Raw genomic sequence first — 23,256 nt, forward strand, 5'->3', positions numbered from 1 at the left:
GTCTTGTCCTGATTTGTTCCATAAGCGATTAATAAAAAATAATCATGACAAAGATCTCTGCTCCTTTTGGAGACTTGGATGAGGAGGAACAAAAACAGTAGAAACTAATTGTACAAAACCATATATATTCATATTTTAAAAATGTATATCTGCACAAATCACCTAGCAACTAAACAAGTCACATAAATGTAATAAATAAATGTAAAAAATAAATAAATGTAGTGCAATATTCTCTGTGAACTTTATCAGAGAAAAAGGCAAAGTAGCATAAAATGGAAATACTCCAGTTTCAAGTATCCAAGTACCTCAGAACTGTACTTAAATACTGTATTTGAGTAAATGTACATAGGCACCACTTCAATAATGAATTGTTTATAGGTCGGCTACATAGAAACCAGGGTGGCTTTTCAATAACAATGAGTTTCCCTCTTGCGCCATCATGTGGCTGACATTTGTAGTTTTTAGATTTGGTGATTGAGAAGTCACACACGCTTTATGTCCCCCTCAAGATGAATTGTAACATCTTTGCTGATCCACTAACTTTTCATCTCAATCTTTATGTCTGATTTTAGCCTGTAGGCTCTTGGTATTGTTGATTGGTTTGTCTTCCATCCTGCTACATCCACCTCAGTAATGTTGTACGGTTCATTTGCATAACTCAAATAATGTACAAAGACACTAAATGTAAGTTGAGGTTCAGGTTACTTGTGCTCTGATTCTCATTCAATCCTAAAACAACCACCAACTTGTACAAGGTGCCTAAACGCACCAGAGGGCAGTGCAGAGTTATAAGTGACTAGTTGTCGGATCAGCATCATGAAATCAAACTCGTTTGAATTAAAAAAAACAAATCAAAACACAGTGTAAAGTTTTTTTGATATGATTTTTTTTTGTCAAATCCACAATCCATTCTTTGCAGTCACACCATCAACCAATTCCAGGCTTATGCTCTAACAAACACACATCAGGTAGCATACAACTCTGATAAGCTTTAAAAAGATGGCACCGTCACATGAAGAGGAAACATGATCAGGGAGGAGTGTTTTTTTTTTTTTTTATAAGCAATTTAACAAAAATAGCTCTTTTAATGAAGATAGATTCTTTTTCTTTTCATATACTATACGGAGAGAATAAAATTCTGTCTCTGAAAACTGAAGGTTATATGTTTGGAGAGTGCTATGTTGAAAATGTTGCATAGTCGAGGAGACGGAAATGTACTGTAGGGGCGGAGGGGATCATAATTTAAAATGATGGATAAGAAGTATAAAGTTCTTTGCTCCATGCAAAGTGCAGGGTAAAAATACTTTCTGAATACTTTAATGCGATTGTTTTGGCTCTGAACCCTTAAAAACAACTCATAAAGCTTGACCTCGTTGAAGCTTGTGTGCTGGGACATGAGTGCGAGTGAAGAAATGCTGGCTGCGGGCATCAGTAACATGTAGTCCATCTTTGTGCAAATGTAACTCAATACAACAAGATCCACAGCAATCATGTGTGATGATAATCTCCCAAGCAGTTTCATGAACACAGGGGGAGCTTGTTTCGTGTGCCCCTCCGTGTCTGTCTTCAAAATAACAGTAAAATAACAGAAATCCTCTCTGCAGGCAAACAAAGAACCAGCTTAGCTTTAAAAGAAAATACTGTCATTCTAGCTTATGAGCAAGCTCAAGCTCCAATCTTTGAACTTAAAGAGCTCTAATCATGAACCCAAACGTCTCTCTTGCTTTTTCCTCCGCAGACTTGGCGATTTCTTTCTTAGGATATTAACAGCGGACTCCTCTCAGGAATCCTTGTCCATCTGTAGTCAAATGAGTTTACGCTTCTCAATCTGCATTGGCTGGAAGAAAGCTGGAAATGTTTCTAGTAGCAAAACAAGAGGGGGAAATTCCCCACTCAGCTTATAAAGTGTCTCGAGATGCCGTGCCAAGCGTTTTTTTTTTTGTTTGTTTTTTTTTAACCAGACATTAAAATGAATGAAGAAAGGGGTACAACTATATGAACCACACCCAGTCTTTGTTGGTTCTAACTTTACAAGCTCCAGCCAGGGAGCAGGATTGCTCTCTTTCTTCTTTCCCACCAATACGTACATTCATTTGTCCTATGTCTCATCCACTAATAAATCTGCTGTCCATCCGCTTATTGAGAACGTGTCAGAGTTCAAAGTCCAAAGTCTCATTCCGGCTTGTTCTCCTTCTCCTCATCAGTAGCATCCGCAGACCTCTGCTTCGCCTCAAGTCTTTGTCCATCAAAACAAAAACAAAAGCTCCACAGTGGCAGCCGTGGTCACCGGAATTCATAGATGGCTGCACTGTGCTCAGGAACATGGGTGAGGTTTAGAGACTGGTACCTGTGGTGAAACAACACAATACATATAGATATTTATACAGATGAACAAAAACAAGTTACTCATTATTAACGCTGCGTTGACATACTGCCACATTCAATAAAGCTAAATGCCAGTGCCATGGTTAATTATTGTCCAATTCTGTAAAAATGGCAAAAGAGATAATTAAAAAAACCTGGAATTAAATCAGTGGGTTTCTGTAACAATAGCTAAACCATATTGTGCAGAGGGAGTTAAAAGAAATGGCAAATAAAAGTACAAAAACCAAACAAACAGGTCTGTATTTGCTTATAACCAGGAAGTATGACCACATAAATCAAACTTAGACATCTGCAGGTATGACTGTTATACTCGACTGTTTTAAAATTACATCTACCAATCTACATTTAACAAGACCACCTTGTCAGAAAGCCCAGATGTTTCCAGCTGTCAGCAGCAGTCTGCTTCCTAGTATCCCTAAAATTGTTACCATTCAGAGCTCCTATGATAGTAGTAGCCCTCAATTGTTGCTGTGGATTTCTGGAAGCAGATGTAGTAGAATCCAGCGAAGGAAGCTCCACTGATGTCTTTGATTGTGTGGTCTGGGACCAGAAACTGCTCCTGAGGGGACCAACAGGGTGACAAACAGAATCAGCTGTGGTTCAAAAATAACTTACAACATATGGTAAAGCTTGTCTTAGACAGGACCTCACCTTCCACCTCATGAAGATATAGTCAGAGTTCTTCAGATCCTCATAGTCAAATTCATCTGAGTTGAATGTCTTTGCATATTGGTAGAAGGCCTGGAACTTGCCCTTGACACAAAACAAAAATGGATTATGTCACAGTAAACCAGCTGGCTGTAGATCCTGTGGAGGCCTTGTAAAAACTAACACCAGAGGTCGGTTATTTCCGACTTCCTACTTAAAAAACTGTGATGGGACGGTACTTAAATTTGAAGCTCCGACTGGGAAACTTGGATCAATTTCAAGTAGCAGATTCACCAATTCAAGATGGCTGCATCTACAGAAACCTTTGTCAAATTAATAAAACTCTTAGAATCAAGGCTATTTACTTGAGTAAGTAAATTACTTTTCAATTACTTCTGTGTGTAGCATCAGACTAAATTGATGTAATTTATGTGTAACAACCTTTTTCCTTATCTACTGTTTATCACAACACATTTTCCTGATGTATACAAGTCCTACTGGCACTACAAATATTTACACAGTGTCAGCCATACATCCGTGGCGGATGTATAGCAGATGGCAAGAAAGTGATGGAATTTGAAGAAAAAGGAGTTTCTTGCCATCAGCCATTTTGTTTGTTTACATTGTCTGAATGTGACCTCTGATGTGCATTGAATGCAACATATGAATCAAGTGTTCACCTCACCCAGTGCTTACGATCCACATCCTCATCCGCATCCCATTTTCGGGTGAGAAATGGCCGCTTCCTGCTGATGATCTCTCCGGCGAAGAATGTGGTCAGTGTTGGGTATTCCTGTGAGACCCAATACAGTATTTATAGCTAGAGTTTATACAGCAGGATGAAAGATGCAAGTAGTTTATTGTATCAAGGTTTGAGTTTATAAATGATTTCTGTGTATGTTACTAGGATATGATGTGAGTGGGAAAGACTGGGGTAACACTTTACTAGTCTCTTAAAGAGGACACAGGGCACACAGAGCAGGGACCAGACATGGTTTAAATTATTGATGGTAGTGGCTGAATAAAGGGAATTCTTCTCTTACCTCAGTTAGTCCTTTTATCTTCAGGTAGCCGCACAAGTAGGAATCCTCCATAGTGACATGCTTAAAAAGACAACACAATAAACAACTAGTTCTGACATTGACTGCTATTATTTGCTCATAAATTTACACTCGGTGCCCTATAATGAGAAAGTGAAAACAGTTTTTGTTTTTTTAAAGTGCACAATTCTTATCTAAAAAAATATTCAGAGCCTTTCCTCTGGTTCACCAGATTGTGATCTACTTGTGATCCACTTTGTTAGCATTGTTTTAATTATGTCGGAGATGTGATTAGAACCTGAACAGAGTCCACCTGAAAACTGAACTCACTAGACATGTAGTTTAGAATTAAGGTCCCACAATTTGTATTCCATGTCAAGACTATTACCAAGGATGACAATCTGAAAAGCACTCCATCAATCACACTTTTATATTACAGTGGTTGAACAGAAACCACAGTCTCTTTGGAGTTTATATTTAAAAAAAAGCATTTAAAGGACTTAGAGAGCACAAAAAAAGGTCTGGTCTGATGAGACATATTTTTAACTTTCTGACAAACACCAGTCATGGCTCATCACCTGGCTATTACAGTTCTTATAGTAAGCAGCATCATGCTATGTGATGCTTCTCAGCAGCAGGCACAGGGGGACTGGTCAAAATTGAGACTGCACAGAAGCTGAGACTGGGTAAAAATCAGCACAAAAATGACCAGTATGACAATGTTAGGTCTTTTTACTGGCCTACCTGAACCCCACTTAAAGCCCAAAGCACAACTGTGAACAGACCTGATGATGGGAGTTCCCAGATTCATGTTCACTGACTCATTCAGCTTGAACAGATCAGCCAGGAAGAAAAGGATAAACAGTAGAATACTGAAACCTTTAACCTATAACTATAATCTATAAACTACTGACTGAAGAGTGTAAAGACTTCTGAACATTAGCCATTTCAGTTTTCGATAGTTAATACATTTGCAAACATTTTTAATTAATAAATGTTTTAGTTAATTATCATCTTTGTTGAACAGTAAAGGGTTGTTAGTTACCACTCACAGACACTACTACATTTCCAGCTAGCTAAGCGAGTTACCCAACGACAGGCCATTGATTTCCCCACTTGTCAAATCATCACACTGCCCGTTTGACAGATCAACAAATGCCGCTGACAGCTCGCACGAATAATGAAATATGCGTCTCACAGCCCCACCTGCAAAACAACCTCCACGTCATACGAGTTCCCTTTGCTCTTCTGATGGCCCCTGAACTTGGAGCCGCTGTACAGCAGCGAGGTGACAACACCGGGCTGCTGTGTGTTTATCGGTGGCGGCGGAATAAGCGAGGCCGAGGATGCGAAGGCCGCGGCGGGGGAGTCGCTGAGGTATCCAGCGGGGACAGGCATGGCTCCCGCTTCGCTGGCGGTGTAGCAACCGTGGTCAATGGCCGTCTGGGCGAAATACTCTGTTGGCGTCTACAAAGAGGTGGTGGAGGACTGATAAGGTCCTCCAACATCCAAATCTCCCCCGAAACCTCTACAGTTTAGTTTACCAGGAACCCAGCACCCAGAAAAGTAAGTGGACTTCGATACGGCGCCGGAGGCAGCAGCATTCAGCTCTCTCATTGGTCAGGCGAGTTCACCTGCTTAGATCTTTAATGCTCATTGGCTCAATGTACGGAAAGCATGTGTGTGTAGTTTTTGTCTTGTTTTGTGAGAACGGGATAAAGCAGAAGCAAAACTACATCTCCCGACTGCGAACAGTTTTTCTGTCGCTGGCTGTCATACACAGAAGGTCACGCGTGCTTTTGAATGCAGGAGCTACTATGTAAAACGCAGGAGGAACTGTTTGGTTTATATAAAAAAAGAAACATTGGAACTTTATACGTTTTGCAAGCGCAGTATAAAGTAGAAGGTTAATGCTAATACGAACTACAAAAATGTTTCTTTTAATTAACTAACGAATTGCAGTCTAAAAAGAACAGGCTAGCTTGTCGGCTCTCTTCTCAGCTAGCTCCTCTTAAAAACATCACCTCTCACCTGCCACTATGTTTAAGAGTCTTGTCAGATTTTACAGCCAGTTTGGAAATGCGCTTTCTCTCAGTAAGGTGTGCCCGAGAAGTCAGCACTCCCAGTTTGCTTTGAAATATTCCACAGCAACAGCAGGTAACGTTAAGACAAAAATACTAGATGACTGAAATGTGAATGTTTGTGCAGCAGTGCGTCTATAACCATAGCGTTGACTGATGTGATGTTTTCTGATGTTAGCAGAGAGAAGGAGGTTTTATCAAGATGTCAGCATATCTCAAGGGGAAGGTAAGTGCTGCAAGTTATTATTAATAGGTGTTTTACATGTATTTCCATAGTCACGACTAAGGGAGAAAATGCTGTTCACTTTGCAATAAGTTTTCTTTATTGATGATATCATTCCCATCATTACTTGTGTAATTCTGTCTAATAAATATTTACATTTTTAAATTTCGTGTGTAGGTGGTTTGTATGAGATAAACCTAGATCGGAGGAAACTGAAAACTCCTGGAGGGAAGCTTTTCACTGTGCCAAATGAAGCCCTGGCCATTGCCGTGGCAACCGAGTGGGATGCGCAAAGGGACACACTCAAGTTCTATACAATGCACCTGGTATGACCCTTGACCTTTTAATGGAGTTTGAAACACAGATTCTTATCTTCAGGGTCAGACCTAATTTAGGATTGCTTGATATGTGGAGGAGGTCACAAAGGAATTTTAAAACGTGCTGACATAGTTTTGATGTGCTTGAAACTACATATTTATTGGCACTCCCTTCATGAAAATACATTTACTATTTAGTGTTGCCTACACCAGTTGATATGACAAATTGACACTCGTGAGAAGGCAGCAAATTTGAGACCAACAAATTAGGTCATGAATGGAAAATGAATGAGAAGCCCTGATTTATTGCAGGTGTTTTATAAAGAAATAAATATAGGTCAAGCTGTGAGTTGCTTCACCCAGATCCTCCATTATACTGAGCTTTACTCCAAAAGTAACGGATTCTTAGAAAAAGTACAGCTGGCAATTATAATGGTCTCTTGCCATGGTTTAGTTTATTCATAATAGTGGTAAAGGATTATCTAAAATATTTAACCGACTGAAGAAGTTATGTTGAGTGATGTCTTCCTGCAGACTACACTGTGCAACACAGCTCTGGACAATCCCACACAGCGGAACAAAGACCAAATGATCAACGCTGCTCTCAAGTTCCTGGAGACTGATACTATCTGGTACAGATGCTGCTCATTTACATAGCCAGAGCTAAATTTCAACAATACTGCCTTAATAGGTATTGCAAATTATAATTGTTTACTCAGCAATGCATCAAGTGACGCATTAAACATGTTAGTGCAAGGCTAAGTATAACATTTACAAATAATTACTGCGGTACCACCCTTTTAATTAAAAAATCTGTGATTGTGAAATACATGTAGTTACATGGTAATAATAATCAAAATGTTTACAGTTACAGACTAACATGTTAATATTGTTTTTTGTTCTGTGTAGTTACAGAGTAGAGGAGCCCCTTGCCCTGGTTGAGCTACAGAAGAATGAGTGGGACCCTGTGCTGCACTGGATTGAAAACAGGTAACAGTAGCATTAGTTTGTTTCATGGTCAAACATAGGCTGACTTCAGTAGGTCCCAATATAAACTGGTAAATTCAGCTACTGTACTAAGCTCTTTTCTAATTGTCTTTTTCTCTCACAATACAATTGCAGGTACAATGTCACTATTGGTTCCTCATCCAGTATTTTGGGTCCTGACATCCCAGAGGCAACCAAGGAAACGTTTCGGCAACACCTCAATTCTTACAACCTTTGGGCTCTGACAGGTGAAACATTACTAAACTGATTCAAAATAAGCACTTTTAATGATATAACGATTACTTTTCATTAAAAGTTACAAGGTTACTTCTAGGGTCATAACATCTTACTTTTTAAGTTACTCTCGCAAAGTGAGAGAGATTGGATGAGACGTTTGAAGAGATTCAGTTCACTCAGTGCATTAATTACATTTAGATACTGGTAACTTTAATATTATAAAACTTATGAAGCAAAATGTTATATGCTTTGCTATGGAAAGTAATATTCAAAATATTAAATTCTGTTAAATTCTATAACATGTTACTAAAAAATATTATCATACATTTTCTTTTAAAAATACATTGTATTGTATTGAAAACATTTTGTTTTGTTTTTGTTGTATCTTTAAATTGTACAACTAAATTGTAAACAGCATGGTAAACATAGTCGCAAGCAGTTTAGGGTAGTACTACCTAAGCAGTATTGCAAAAGATGTAATATTGGGACTTTACAGTAAAACATTTTTTCCTTTGCAGGGCTTGAGTATGTGATAACCCAGCTGAAGTCTGTTGTGCTGTCAATGGGTATGATTGACAGACACCTGAGTGTGCAAGAGGCTGTGCTACTCTCCAGACTGGAAGAGGAATATCAGGTAGGAGAGAACCGGGCGCTTCCCTCTAAAATTAAAAAAAAAAATCACATGGTCTGGAAAAACAGTGCCCTCTTTTGTGTTTCATAGTGTTGCCAATGATACCTAACATGCAAGCACCACATGTATAGTGCAGTGTAGTCGCTGGTTTTGATTGTTTTGCTATGATTTTTTTTAGTTTGTAATGCTGCACCTAGCACCTACTGACAGTCATTGGTTATTAAGGTCTATTTTCTCCTCTGCAGATTCGGCGCTGGGGAAATGTAGAGTGGGCCCATGACTATGACATGTATGAGCTGAGGGCACGGACTGCTGCCGGAGCTCTTTTTGTTCACCTCTCATCTGAGAGTTCAACCGTCAAACGCAAACTTCTGCAGGACTAAGAAGAATAAGGAACTCAAAATCAGCTAAAAAAAAACTCTGAGACAGCACTCAGCAAATCCTCCCTCAAAATAAAAACACTCAGAGCACCTTGGTTTACCCATGCTTCTACATTCATGCAGACAAAATCATAACATAACTTGTTTGTTCTGTTTAGCAGTGACAGCTGCCCTGTCTGTGATCTGTGAAAGAGTCATCTCACTTCAGTACAGCGTATTGGCTGTGTTTTCGCTGTGTTTATATGTCATCTGCCAAGTGTGACACCCCTCCCCTGGTTTCCAGTTAGTTCTCAGACAACCGTGACATTTTGGACAGTGCTCATGGTTTCGACAGAATGGTGACTAGTGTTCCCATCTGTTTGGTGGAAGTCAGCACATTTGAGTATTAAAAGGTGCTTATAATATTAACAGAAAACTGTTCATACATTGTGCTTTATGTTTGTTTGGTATAGGCATAGTACATGTGGAAACATTTCCCCTGGAGTAGGCAAAACATACTGCAATAAAATGATTTTCTGTACCAATGAGAGAATCCTTTGTGTTGTATGTATATTAATAATTTCAGTGTGGAAAGGTGATGAAATTAAATGCTACATAGAGAAAGCCTTGCCATCTTACAGTATCATCTCCATTTCACAGTGCTGTTTGTAAGAAGCATAATTTTAGCAGAATTGTGGACTGCATCTTATCCAGTGGTCATTTTGCATATGTTAGAAATCGCCACATTCTGTGAACAGTGTTACTTGAGGCCAGAATAAGATCCACGGTCATAAAATACTCATTTGCTTTTTATTGATGCAACCTTTGAAGCCTTTTATTTACAATCGCCCAGCTCGCTTGATGGGTTTGCCAACTGTCCAATCACATCAAAAGTCAGGAGTTCTTAGCCAATTGCGTAGAGCTGTGGGCGGGACCTGCTGGACGTTTTCTCAAGTATCATCACCATCATCCCATGGATTGACTTGTTTGTTGTCGAACAAGATGGAGTTTCTTTTGGGAAATCCTTATAGTACCCCAGTAGGACATTGCATCGGTATGTATGTTGATATTTACAAGACGACACATCTTGCAGATACATAAATATGTCTATGAAAATGTATCTAGTTTTTGCGCGATTCATGTACGGCATTGCTACCTTTAGCATGCTAACATCCCTGAATGAGTTCTGTGCCGCTGGAAAGGCACCGTTAGCTACCCTTTGTGCTAGCATTACCGTTAACAGATTAAATGTCTTTTTATGTCATTGTCAAACATTTGGTCAGTGCGAAGAAATTGGCACAATGTACAACGCAAATTCTGACACATAGCTAACCTAGGTAACAGCTAGCGTTAGCTGACGGTCATCGTCAAATACGTATATGTGATGTGCGCTTTACAGCGACGTGTTCATCGGTTATTTTCTTCACCAGTCTTTTTATTTGTCTTCCAGAGAGAGCCACTGATGGGTCTTTGCAAAGTGAAGACTGGACCCTCAACATGGAAATATGTGACATCATCAATGAAACAGAGGATGGGTGAGTACACAGGGAAAAATCAATGAATATCCATATGTTATTGATTAACTCCCTTATGCAACAGTTTAATTCTCTGTTCTTCAGTGCTCAAAAGCAACAAGCTATACTGTCTAAGAGAAGAAACCTAGCTGTGCTCATGAAAGGTGGATTTATACAAGTCGCCATAGCTTATCTCATTGCTCCATTAACCTTGTACTGTGTGTTTAAGCTGGTGTGTGAAGTCCAGGTCTTGTTTGATTAGTGAGTTGTAAACTGGGTCTGGCCTGGTGCAATGTACTTAATCAGCAGGCTATAAAAAGCACTCTGACTCTCCTTGATTTTTGTGTTTGGGGGATGCTAGGAGTGTCACACGCCCACTACTGTTATGTTATCTGCCAGAGGTGGTCAGATTAAAAGTTAATTATTTCCACTTTGCAGTAGAACATTCACAATGTCACCGCTTACATTGTGAAAAGTCAAGGAAATCTTTGATATTGATCTGGTATTCATCTTTGCAGTTTCTGCAGTTGTGTCTGACATCCTGTCAGTGGCATTAAAAGTGCCCATTAAAGCCCTTCAGGTCATTATGTTCTTGCTAATTGTGTTTGTTCTACTTGGAATGATTTGCCAGTCCATTTGTTTGTGGACGTCATGTCCTATGCTTTCCCTGTGTGTTGAATTGTTTAACGTATGCTTTCACCTGCTTGTTTGTATACCTCTGTGTGTTTGTGTGTGTGTGTGTGTGTGTGTGTAGGCCAAAAGACGCCATTAGAGCAGTGAAGAAGAGGTTGAATGGCAACAGGAACTACAGGGAAGTAATGTTGACTTTAACGGTGAGTGAAAGTGGGCAGGATGAAAAGCAGATACTATAAGCTGTATTTACATGTTACAGTAATAAAAATGTTAGTCGTGTAGCCTTGTGCTTTTAGAGGGACAGACAAATACAATCACAGGCAAAATAAATCCTCATTGTCTTTTTTTTTTACCTTCCACACAATATAATAATATTAAAATTGAATCTCTTGGGCCCACTTGATTGCCTTACATAGTTTTAATTCACAGAAAATATGTGTTCCAATGATCATGTCCATGTCTGTAACAGGATTTGCTCCTCAGATTGCCGAGTGTTTTGTCCTTAGTATCCTCTTAAAGCAAGTTCTTTTCTGCATCCACCAGGTCCTGGAGACATGTGTGAAGAACTGCGGTCATCGTTTTCATGCTTTAGTCACTAGCAGGGACTTTGTTGATGGTGTGCTTGTTAAAATCATCTCCCCCAAAAACAACCCGCCTACCATCGTTCAGGATAAAGTACTCGCCCTGATTCAGGTAAGGTAAAGGTAGAACTGCTTGGCTGCAGCCTTGGGTTGTGTGTCAAATTAGTCAGTGCATGTCATAAAGCAAAGTTGGTAATTCCTATGACAGTCTGTATGTTTTCTTTTGTACACCCAAATTAGTGCAAGATAAAATACATCTTTCTGGCTGACTCATTTAAAGAGAATGAGGTTTGCAGCATAGGTGTTTACTACAGTAGCTGCGTCTGTGCAGCACGCCAGGAGGCTGCCTGCCATCCCCAAACTGAGCCTCAGGTAAACTACAGTGTCTCCAGGGCTTCAGCCTGGAGCAGCTCTAGTTACCTGCTACATCTCGGGTAACTGTGCAAGGCATGTGGGAGCTGCTCTTATTTCCACCAGGGAAACCATGTGATTACAGGTCCAGCATGAATCCAGGAAGAGCGTATATAGTACAGTATAGTGAAGTAGATAGATAAACAGTTATATTCTACTTAGAACTGATTTAAAATTTCTGTCTCTATTCAGAGTAGGGGGACTGTTGTATGACTGTGTTGAATAACGGAGTAGAACATTTTTGGACCACGCACATGTTTTTTTATAAGTGTGTCATGTGTTTGAGTTGTTGTAATTGCCCAGTCTAGCTTTAGCCTGCCCGATGATGAGAGAGAGAAGCCAAGAGCTTTGTGGTTTGCTGACTGAACGTATTCAAAGCAAACAAACAGAAATTATTATAGAACCGACCTCTTTTACTATTTTACCATCTGTTCCTTTGTTTGCTGTGTCAGCCCTCTCTTTACCCATTGTACTTTTCATTCTCTATCTCTCTCTCCTTTGAACTCTTTTCTTACTTCCCCAGGCATGGGCTGATGCATTCAGGAGCAGTCCAGACCTTACTGGTGTGGTTCAAGTCTATGAGGAGCTAAAGAGGAAAGGCATCGAATTCCCTGTGTCAGACCTGGAGACCCTGTCGCCCATACATACGCCTCAGCGGGTAGGAGGCATTATACAAAGCTGCTGAATTGTGTACAGGTGTTTCTGTGACCAGCCGTAGTATGGTTACCCTTCTGTGTTAGATTCTATTATGTATATTATCTCTGTTGCTTCTAGGCTGCATCTGCTCCAGAGGGCGATTCCACCCTACATAAGTTCAGCACAGCTACTCAGCCCACACCACATGCTGCTCCACCACCATCCTATACCAGCCCTCAGGTCCCCAACATTCATGCTTCTGGATCCATCAATCCAACCCCTGAACAGGTACTCTCACAAACACACAGAAACCACAGAAACGGTTAGTCAGTACTCACCCTGGAGCAAAGTGCAGCTCCATTTAATGAAAAGGACAGGCTCCTGCATTGTTAGGTGTCTTCTTTAGTGCCACACAAGTCAAACTGTATTGTCCGATTGTCTGCACCTGTCCAAACAAACCAAACAAAGTCATGAAACAGTTTGAATACACTGCTATGAACATCCATGGTGTGAAATTGTCCAGTGGCTCCTAATTCCAGCTTTAGATGAGCTGAAATACCCTTTCATCAATATCACCTGTCCAGCTCTACATATGAAGGAATTATGAACTGGATGTTATTTAACATTACTTGTAACATTGATGTGGAGATTGTTTCAATATTGTTTTCATATAAATTTAAATTACAGTGTTCTTTTTTTATAATCAAACTTTGTACTGCTCCTAACTGGATTGGAACAAACGGGATGTTTCAATAATCTTTTCATTACTTGTAGCTGTTTGTTATCTAGCTAACTATCTGTATCTGATGCTTTCAGCTGGTAGAATCATATTCATTACTCTTCGCCCACTATTTTAACTGTCTATTTTATTTTTATTACTATTACTTATAGCTATGAAATTGACTGGCTTTTCTGTTACTTTATTGTCTGTTAATTAATATAACTATTTAAATCAATTTTAATATGTCCAGCTCTTTTCTCTTACTTTTATTTAATTATTTTATATGTTTATTTGTTACTTATAGTTAACAATTTCACCTGCTTTAGCAATGCACCTCTTGATAGCATGTATTTGTAATGCTTATTCAACATTCATATGTATCTTAAACTCAATTTCTAGGCAGTTTTTGTGTCATTTTAGATTCGCTAATGGGCAAAATCCTATAATTTGTGATCTATCTGATCTGATTTATTTTCCCTAACACAAAAATATTGATGTACATTTAGCAGGCCTAATAATAGACCTATTATAGATAAATTTATCTCTGTGTCACCCAGATTTGTCGGCTGCGCAGCGAGTTGGACATTGTTCGTGGAAACACTAAAGTGATGTCAGAAATGTTGACTGAAATGGTCCCAGGACAAGAGGACACTTCAGACTATGAATTACTACAGGTGAGGAGTCACCTGTGTCAGTGTGTGTCTCTGTCTGTCTGTGTTTATATTCTCAGGTGCAGTATTAGCACTAGTATTTCTGACAAACCTCTACATTGTAAAAACAATAATTGAGACCATTACATATAAGCATGTGCTGTGTTTGTGTTCTTAGGAGCTGAACAGGACTTGTAGAGCCATGCAGCAGAGAATAGTGGAGCTCATCTCCTGTGTGTCCAACGAGGCTGTGACTGAGGAGCTGCTGCACGTCAATGATGACCTTAACAACATTTTTCTACGCTACGAAAGGTTCGAAAACACTGACAAAAATGCACAAACACAACTAAAAACTACACCCAAGGCTTAGCACTGCATGATTGGACATTTTTGGTTGGGTAAGCTAAAAAGCTTCTTTCACGTCGTTCTGTCGTTGCCTCAGGTACGAGAGGTTTAGGTCTGGGAGGTCTTCAGCTCAAAGTGTCAACAATGGGGTGAGTCAGCAGTAACCTCAGTTGGTGAAATGTCCAGTATTTGCAGGATTTCCTGTCTGAAACTTCAGAGCTACTTGTTTCATGGCATTTCCTGTTCACTTTTCTCATTTATTGAGCCCACACCTTTGTGTCAGTACAATCAACTTGCATGTTGGTTTCGACAGTCAGGCTTTACAGTGTCTTTCAAGTGTGGTTGCTTGTCAGTTACCTATCAATGATGCCTCATTAAATGGAAACCCAACAAAAACATAAATGTATTTACTTTTATCATATGCAAAAGAAATATTTATATAGTTATTAGTTAGTGAAAATAATACGTTAATAATAATAATAATAATAATAATAATAATAATAATAATAATAATAATAATAATAATAATAATAATAATAAAATTAATAATAATAGTTTAATAGGTCAAATTTAGTATTTAAGTCTTGCCAAAATAGAGGGAAAGAATGAGTAGAAAAATCTGTTTTGTTTCTTTGACAAAGCTGTGTTGACATCAATTCCTGTTTTGTAAGCTGAGAACATCTTTTACCAGCAGCTGTTAGTCAATTCCTCCCTCCATGAACATCACAGGCCTGCAGCTGCTTACACTCACACCTTTGTTGGCTTTATATCCTGTTGTTTGGACCTCACTTCTCCATTAATACATCTCTGCACATCTAAATGTGCAGCATGTGCTTGAAGAAATTCATACATGCTACCTTGCTTAGGTTATAAGAAATCATATAGAGGATCTAGATTGGAATTTATCTGTGCTGCAATCAGGTGATCAGCTGGGCTGATTAGTGACTTGCATAGGGAAAGTATGAAAGGCTGTTCTAATTGGCTGTTTGTCTGTAGAAGAGGAACTTGTGGATCAGTCAGTTAACTACCTTTCATGACATCCAGAATGTTTTACTGCAAAACTAGCAAGCAAATGTTACTCTTTGATCTAGAATAAATGCAGTATACAGTGTGGAATTGTTAGTGAAATTGATATTTTTTCTTCCTTCTCATCTGACCGGATCAAAAAGACATTCTTAATGAATACTAAGACTTAATTAACAGTTTGACTTTTCTGTTGGGTTTCCAGTTTTCCAGGCATCGTATTTCATAGTAATCATGCCATTACATTATGTCCCTGCACAGGCATGTTAATGGTATTCACTGTCTCTTTCCTTCTGTTCTTTTCTGTTCTTCTGTTTCTGTGGCTAGCTGAAACAGGCAAGTATGAAAATATTGTCCCTAAAAGACGAGTATCATCCCCCAGCTGTTGAAACATGGCTAAATAATATGGGCCCACCAGTCTCTTTCACCCCATATGGCATGTTTTGACTAAGCATCCCCCCAACAGCCAATGATATGATGAACTTGGAGGTTTAATATGTCTGACGGTGACCCTCGAACCACTGTCACGTTGTGTTTGCTTTACCTCTGTCAGGGTTTGGAAAATGGTCTTGATAGAACAGCTCCTCTTGAGTCTTCCCTTTTCCCTCCCCACTGTATTTCTTTCTTAAGGGGACTGTTTTGTCGATAAAAGCACTTATGGTGCCTCAGTCATAACTAAATCAAAAATCAAAGACTGTTTAATACTAGAGAACTATATGTCTTAATGTTAAACAGTATTTTTGAACCCCCTTAAGAAACAGTGTTACTTAATTTTCTGCTATCCTCCGTTACAGACATTTTCATGCTCTCCTGAATCAACAAATTTTCCACACTTTATTCCCACTGTGCACCATACCTTCCTATTTTTATGTTGTATTTAGTGAACCGTATACTGAATAACCCTGCTTTTACTCAGCCTGCTTTTTTTTGCCTGCATTTGCTTTGCTTTTCACAAGTCCCTCTCACTGTTCCTACATGAAACAAGAGCTATAGTGTGCCTCGTCACTTCTTCACCAGGTGCTAAGTGAGGCTACAGAGGACAACCTCATAGACCTCGGCCCAGGCTCCCCAGCAGTGGTTAGCAACATGCCGAATGCAGCTCCAACCAGTCTGCCTGCCACCATCACAGCCCCTGCGGGAAGGCCCTCCTCCCCAGCCACCTTGGCCTCTCGTCTGGCTGGTCTTGGTATGTGTTTCCTACCTCATACGTTAGCCAGATGTCCTCTTTGATGCTACAAATTCATACTGTACATAGTAACTGTCACTAGTCACTAGTGGTGGCTTGGCTAAATTAGCAGTTATTAATAAAACCAAACTGAATGGAATCCCTTCGTAATAGGACTGGTAGTTTTGTTGCCTAATTTGCAGTATGTCATTGTATATGTCATAAAAGTACAAAGACCTGGGTATGTCCACGTTTTAAGACATCTATTCATGTTGTCACAGTGAGGATGTTTGACAGCCGGCGGAGATTGGAGACTGACTTCTAGTTGCCAAAATTAGTTCCAGCTCATAACCTGTCTGTGTCTGTTAAAGAAGTTGCTGTTTTTACATTTCCTTTTTGTGATGGAAGACTTATTTTTAAACTTTGTACTTGCTGCTTTCCCTTTTTTTCCTGTCTTTATCATTTAAGGACATAAACTTCCAGCTCTAATTCTGTATTTGCTGCCCAGACATAAGAGCAGTTTCCATCCTGTCATTTAACATCTTAGCACAAAGAACATAATCTATTACTTAAGAACTGCTGAATGAATGAATGTATGTGATATATTTATATGTGTATGTATGTGTGTATATTACACACTGTTTCATGATGTACATGAAAATCAAGTTCATTTTTCCATACAGACATGGGTGCGGACAGCGTGAGCAGTACCCTGAGCTCTCTGTCCAGCTGTAAGCCTCCACCTGCCCAGGACGACTTTGACGTGTTTGCTCAGACCAGAACTGGCACCATGTCAGAACCACGCAAGACGTAAGGATGCATTTAAGACTTACTGTTGGTTCTACTCTATATAAAACTTCAGGGCAGTGCTTTCTTGCTTCTAATTGTCAGAATAGCAGCAAAACTTTAGAAAAACAAAATTGTCCCTGTTTTCGTTGGTTCATAACAAACAGATTTCTGTGTTTTTCCTGCAGTACTACAGCAGAAAACGCCACTTCCAGCCTTCCTCCCACTCTGGATGTGCTACACCCAACTGCAGGAGCGGTGAGTCTCAGAGACACAGGCATTTATGTCCAGTGTGGACTATAATTTTCAGTCGGTGTTTTCATAACCACTCGTGGAGCATTTTAACTAGCGCGTATGTGTATGTGTGCTGTCATCACAAATCTCCTCACATGCTTGAACGGCTGCTGCTGGTACTAATCTAGCCACTACATGGAGAAGTTTGTCTGAAAATGTGTTTCTGGCTTTTCATGTTTCTAACTCACCGTGCATTTATTGGGGATGTTGTCGGTGTCCAGGCTGCATATCCATCCCCACACTTTGTTTTTAGGCCAGATCCAGATTTCAGCATTTTTAGCTCTGCTTAACCGATGCCCATTCTCTGCTGTTCTTTTACACTTTAATAACCAGACAGACATATTTTTGTCTTGAGAGATATTTGTGTCCTTAAATACTTGTAAATGTGCTCTGTAAACCTGCTCTATCAGCCACTTCTTTCTACTGGGTGTGTTCTGTTCTTAAAATCTGCTTTGCAGTATAATTTAACAGTGAGCTTATGAGTCAGTATGTGATCACTGAATGAAGTAGTTAACATTCTGCTTTGCTAATAGTGCTACTAGTGTCCCTCACTGTATCCATCTTTAACAGCATTGCACGGCATTCCCATCTTTAATCTGCATGCTGCAATGTGCAAAATTTGTGTCTGACTGCATTTCCCTTCGAGTCTCCTAACATAGTCTGTATGTAAGTGTGTGATGTGCCACACCATTCATAAACATTGATTTCTACTCTGTATCTTTATTTGATTTATTCCTTCATAAAGTAGTCTCTTAAGTTGCATTTGAGTTTATACTGCAGTTCATTTAAATTATATTTTCTGTTGTGTTTGGGGCGGAATTTTTGCTTTCTGTTTTCCGGCCACCTGTGGCGGTCTTGATGCTGCCCTGTAGGGTGTCAGCGGCCAGTCCTCTGTCATGGATGACATAGAGGAGTGGCTGTGTACTGATGTGGTGAGCCCATCGTGATTTTTACTTCTGCCTGCAGTTCTCTATCCCTCTTTATCCTTTTTCACCCTCCTGTATCCTCTTATCTCTTTTTTTCCCAAATTGTTATTGAAACCAGGAAGTAACATTTCTATTATAAAATTTTCCGTTCACTCTTGATCATTTTAAAATTAACTTTAAATTTACTAACAGTGTGACGTGGGGACAAACTGACTGATTAGAATGGAAAGAAATAATGACATGGGCATGAGGTCTCAAATGCAAGAGCCTATAATGAGGTTTTAGTCTGAACTGAAACAGATAACAGTTGTTAAGTAAAGATAAGTAGTGAAGCAGCTAAAGCTAATATTCAGGCCTCTATCTTGGTTGGCATTACCAGACTTCATGCTCATTTTGGAAATATGACGGGTAAGTGGCTACTTCTGTAGTGATAAAACAATTGGTGCGTGTTTATTGGTAAAAATGCACGATGTCATGGGTGCTTTTGTTTAAATGTGTGGTTTGGGGCAGTTTGTCTTGGTTTGTGGTGGTTTGCAGGGACCACGTGTTGCAGAGTGACTGATATGTTTTTTTGTTTGTTTGCTTGTTTTTTTTTATAGAAGGGAGATGAAGGCGAGGAGGGCGTGACAAGTGAAGGTTAGGCAAATCTCCTGTTCTTTTATTTTTCCTTTAGTAGTCATCCTGTTGTGTTTCAGCTTCATTTTCATCACCTCTCTTTTTCAAATTCACACCCTGCTGCTTCTTTGCTTCCAGAGTTTGACAAGTTCCTCGAAGAGCGAGCCAAAGCTGCAGAGATGGCACCCAGCTTACCGACGCCACCCAGTGGCAACCCAGGTGCACCGCAGGGAACCCCCAGCCGCAAGAAGCCAGACAGACCGGAAGACACTTTGTTCGCCATGTAAACCTTTCACCTTTGACCTCTGGTCCTCAAGCCTAAGACCCAACCAGCTGAGCAGCATCACCTGAGGACAGACTGACCCGACACTAAAACACATCCACCTTAATTTAGATTCGTCACAACACAGTTCAGTTACACTACAGAGATTTGCACACGCTATGCTCGTAAAAAGGGAATCATTCTTGCTGTCCATTAATTTCTCACTAGAGAGCGAAGGCCTATTTTGTTACGCCGCCTGGCGATGGATCTCACACACGTGACGGCCAGCGTCAGACATAATGAGGCAGCCAGTTTATTATACCTTCTACTTTATGTGTGAAGAACCTCCTGCTGTGGACTGCAGAGCTTCATGTTGCAGCTAATTCTAATAATTTGAGTGTGTGTCATAGGTAGGAAATAAATTTCCTATGCAAGCCCTGTAAACATGCATTAACACCACCAAACGTGATCATTTCAGTTTTGACTTTTACTGAATTCCCAACAGGAACATTAGTTGTTACGGCAGATCTCCCTACATGGATATTGTTCTGGTATTTATATCAGTCCCTTTGCCAGTCAGTCTGAGTTGTAAATCTGTAAATGACAAATCAGGTTTATTAGTAGTGTGTATATTTAAGCTGCAGGGTGTATGAAAGAGAAGTTGATCTAATGTACATGATTTTTGAGCGGGTTTGTTTTCCAGCTGCTCTGACAGTAGGGATGTACCTCACTGGGTTCTGCTGATCATTTTCAGAACCTAATTTAAAAAAAAAAAAGAAGATGGAAATGTAGTTTTTTTGTGTCATGGCACACCGTACCAACAGACACGTCCTTTTACCTTCCTCTAAATCTGCCTCCTCCTCGTCTTGTAGATTTGTCTTTTGATTAACTTTGATAAACTTGATTTATTTAAAGATTTATTGAGATTATTTTGCTGAGATTTTATTAGCCTGAAAGCTGCTGTAGTTGATTCCACCTGCTGGACAATACTGCCTAATTATAACATAATCATACTTTTTGCTGAAGGTGGATTAAAAGATCTTTTTGTTGTTTTTATTTTTTAATCATTAAATGCGCTGACAGGGAGTGGTAATGTTATTTTTGAACAGAAACCCAGTCGAAGCTACTGGTATGAAGAGGCACATGCTGTCACCGGGGAGATTTTAATCGTGGTTGTAGGTTTTGATTTGTGTTTTCCGATATAAAATGGAGTTTAGAGGACCAAATGTGTGATGTCTTCTGAATGTTGAAGGATAATTAGGTCCTGTTCAACCTCTGTCCGCTCAATCCTTTTGACTCAAAAAAATCTGCAGCTTTGTAATGAGAATTCAGTATCACACTGCAAAAGCTGTTTGCACATTATGTTTGTGCATTTCTTTTTTTTCTTTTTAATGCTGGCATCTTAAAAGGTCTGACCTTTCAACATGACATTTGTTTTTCAGAAATGAGCTTGCCGCAGCCGTGCTACAAACGAGACATTTTACTCTTTTTGACAGTAGCAAATGCAACATGTTACACAGGCACAACAAGCGTCAAACAAGTGTGCACTTTGACAGCCGCGTTACCTTTCGAACTGTACTGTAAATCAGCAAACACTTTAGCAGATGTAGTTAATGAGTTTGGGAAATATATAAGCAGAGAATATAATTTATTCAGCACTGTTTTTTTTTGTTTTTTTTCCTGTTTTTTTTTCCAAATCAGTATTTTATATCATTTTATTGTACAAAAGAAAAATGGTAAATGAACTGTGTGTCCAGACAGAGCAGATTATCACTGATTTGTAGATGTAACAGAGAATCATGCCAGTTTTCCCATTCATCCCATGAAGGATACATATGTTGAATATTTTCAGCCATTTGTGTTTCTATTGACTGACTATCAGATGACAAAACAAACTATTAACTTGGGACACTTTCGACAGAGCATCAGCATTGCACATTGTGAAAGGGAAACTTCCTTTCTCCTTCTGTTTCCTTGTTTTAGTGTTAAACGTAAACGTGTGTGTGTGTGTGTGTGTGTGTGTGTGAGCGTGTGTATGTCGGCTGTTCTGTAATGCAGAAACATTTTGATTGAAAAGAAGAAGGAAGAAAAAAAGAATAGAAGAAAAAGCCTCCACATGTGTTAGGAAGGAATACACGCTCTGTTTGTAACCGAGTCGTCTCAGACCTGTTTGACAGAGGAACGCCACGTTTCTTTGTGTGTTGCTGGAGAATATGAAGCGATGCTGATAAGGGAGGCTGTGCTTGTGGGACTGCTGTTTTCCTGAGTTGCCTCATTTCTCATTTCTCTTTGTGTTGTTTGACTTATGCATGAACTCTAATAAAACATTAGCAGTGTGTCACCTGTATTCGTGTTTTTCTTTATGTGAAACGACAAAGAATCTTTGCCTACAATTTGCTTCACGGCTTCAGTCGGCTGCCTGACACACCGTCCTTCGTCTGGATCCCTGGCTGACCTGTAGTAAACCCTTTTCATTTACCTTGGTCCCCCCCCAGGACCCCGCCTCTCTGTGGAAGCCAGTGGGCCCCACATCAGGGGCTTCCCCATTGGTTGTCTGGCATCGCCTCATCCCACAGCATGCCCCCTCACATTCTGCCTCAGTCACTGGAGCATTTTCCCGGTCAAAAAAGAAAGAGGGGTGTGTCTGTCAGGCGGCAGACTGGACTACACCAGTTCACAGGATCCAGTCTGATTGAACATGTGCTGTTTTAAAAAGAGTAGCTGACTTAATCTGTTGAAAATCCTGTTACACAACAGAGCTGCTGCTGGATTTCTCTTTGAAAGGTAAACAGCTGTTTTTGTTAATCAGTCTGATCCCTGGAGCACAATTAGATTCAAACCAAGCTGGGTGGCTTTATAGAAAAAGAGGACGTGTTAGGATAGATGTTAAATTTCAGGGGGAAAATATATTCAATTAATGTGGTATAGTCAAAAAACAAATGTTTTGCCAGTAGCTGAAATACCATATGCTGTTTGTTGATGTGAGATTGTGTAATGATAATGTTTATAGCTGTAACGTGCTACCACAACTATTTGTTCTGTGCATGCATTCATAGTGACTGCATATCAGGACATAAACAAATCCTACTGTGACCGTGCCCCCTGTTGATGGGAATTAGACACATCTGTTTAATTCTGGCAAGTGTGATATTAACCCCAACAACCTAACATCTGTTGCAGAGGCCTGAGTGAATGGAGCTGCGCTGATCGCTCAGTAGAAACATGGAGAATCCGTAATTCATAGTCCCGTCCTCAAGCAGTTATTAGGTAGCACACGATGCCGGACTGAGCTTGATGACGTGTGTCAGAGGTCAAAGTGAGTGAAAAGGGATCTGTGGGCTGAAAGAAAAAAAAATCCACATGTAATCATAGGATGAGTGAATTTACCATGAAGTAGCACAAAACCATTACTCCTAAAAAGAGCAGCCCCTGGATTGACAAAGTGTACTAAGTATGAATGAGCATATTGGCCAGAGCTGTGTTGCATTGTAGTTGCATTGCATGTTCTGGTAACACAGTGCAATGGATCTGCTTTGCAACGCAGAGCTCGGCCGGAGCACAACTCAGCCGTGAGCGTTAGTGAGTCTGACCAAAGCATAAACCCTTATTATACAACGGTGCACACTGTACGTCATCGCAGCATGAGCTACCATCCAATCAACTCAACAACATGCGTGATGCGTTATTTAGTGGCTAGGGTTGGTCAGCTGCTGTATGTTCAGCAGATAATGTCAGTTTACATGACCCCGCATCAGTAGCAACATCTGGATGTTTGAGGACCTCATA

At 39.8% G+C, this 23,256-nt stretch overlaps 3 protein-coding genes across 5 annotated transcripts; 2 read left to right on the top strand and 1 right to left on the bottom strand.

Annotated features, from left to right (window-relative positions):
- Window positions 1–881: 881 nt before the first annotated feature.
- LOC113156377 (glucose-induced degradation protein 4 homolog) lies at window positions 882–5,667 on the bottom strand. Its single transcript, XM_026351483.1, has 6 exons — window positions 5,280–5,667; window positions 4,077–4,136; window positions 3,719–3,826; window positions 3,037–3,138; window positions 2,814–2,944; window positions 882–2,347 (listed from the first exon to the last, which is right to left on the bottom strand). Exons 1-6 carry the CDS (start codon window positions 5,469–5,471, stop codon window positions 2,284–2,286), a joined length of 657 nt encoding a protein of 218 aa, XP_026207268.1. The 5' UTR covers window positions 5,472–5,667; the 3' UTR covers window positions 882–2,283.
- A 197-nt stretch (window positions 5,668–5,864) lies between these two features.
- On the top strand, window positions 5,865–9,453 carry atpaf2 (ATP synthase mitochondrial F1 complex assembly factor 2). The gene is made up of 8 exons (XM_026351482.1): window positions 5,865–6,230; window positions 6,333–6,380; window positions 6,555–6,703; window positions 7,229–7,326; window positions 7,604–7,684; window positions 7,817–7,929; window positions 8,437–8,552; window positions 8,795–9,453. The coding sequence occupies exons 1-8, from the start codon at window positions 6,113–6,115 to the stop codon at window positions 8,930–8,932; spliced, it is 861 nt and encodes a 286-aa protein (XP_026207267.1). The 5' UTR covers window positions 5,865–6,112; the 3' UTR covers window positions 8,933–9,453.
- Window positions 9,454–9,852: 399 nt separating this feature from the next.
- On the top strand, window positions 9,853–21,808 carry tom1l2 (target of myb1 like 2 membrane trafficking protein). 3 transcript variants are annotated; one of them, XM_026351275.1, is made up of 16 exons: window positions 9,853–9,962; window positions 10,359–10,443; window positions 11,177–11,255; window positions 11,599–11,748; window positions 12,571–12,705; window positions 12,822–12,971; window positions 13,962–14,078; window positions 14,233–14,366; window positions 14,497–14,548; window positions 15,750–15,758; window positions 16,440–16,608; window positions 17,271–17,397; window positions 17,562–17,631; window positions 18,540–18,599; window positions 19,193–19,229; window positions 19,347–21,808. In XM_026351275.1, exons 1-16 carry the CDS (start codon window positions 9,911–9,913, stop codon window positions 19,493–19,495), a joined length of 1,575 nt encoding a protein of 524 aa, XP_026207060.1. In that variant the 5' UTR covers window positions 9,853–9,910; the 3' UTR covers window positions 19,496–21,808. The 3 variants fall into 3 exon arrangements, with proteins under 3 accessions (XP_026207060.1, XP_026207062.1, XP_026207061.1); XM_026351277.1 differs by lacking the exon at window positions 18,540–18,599; XM_026351276.1 differs by lacking the exon at window positions 15,750–15,758.
- The last annotated feature ends 1,448 nt before the right edge of the window (window positions 21,809–23,256 follow it).

This window comes from Anabas testudineus, chromosome 19, assembly GCF_900324465.2.
Source record: "Anabas testudineus chromosome 19, fAnaTes1.2, whole genome shotgun sequence".
Classification (NCBI taxonomy): Eukaryota; Metazoa; Chordata; class Actinopteri; order Anabantiformes; family Anabantidae; genus Anabas; species Anabas testudineus.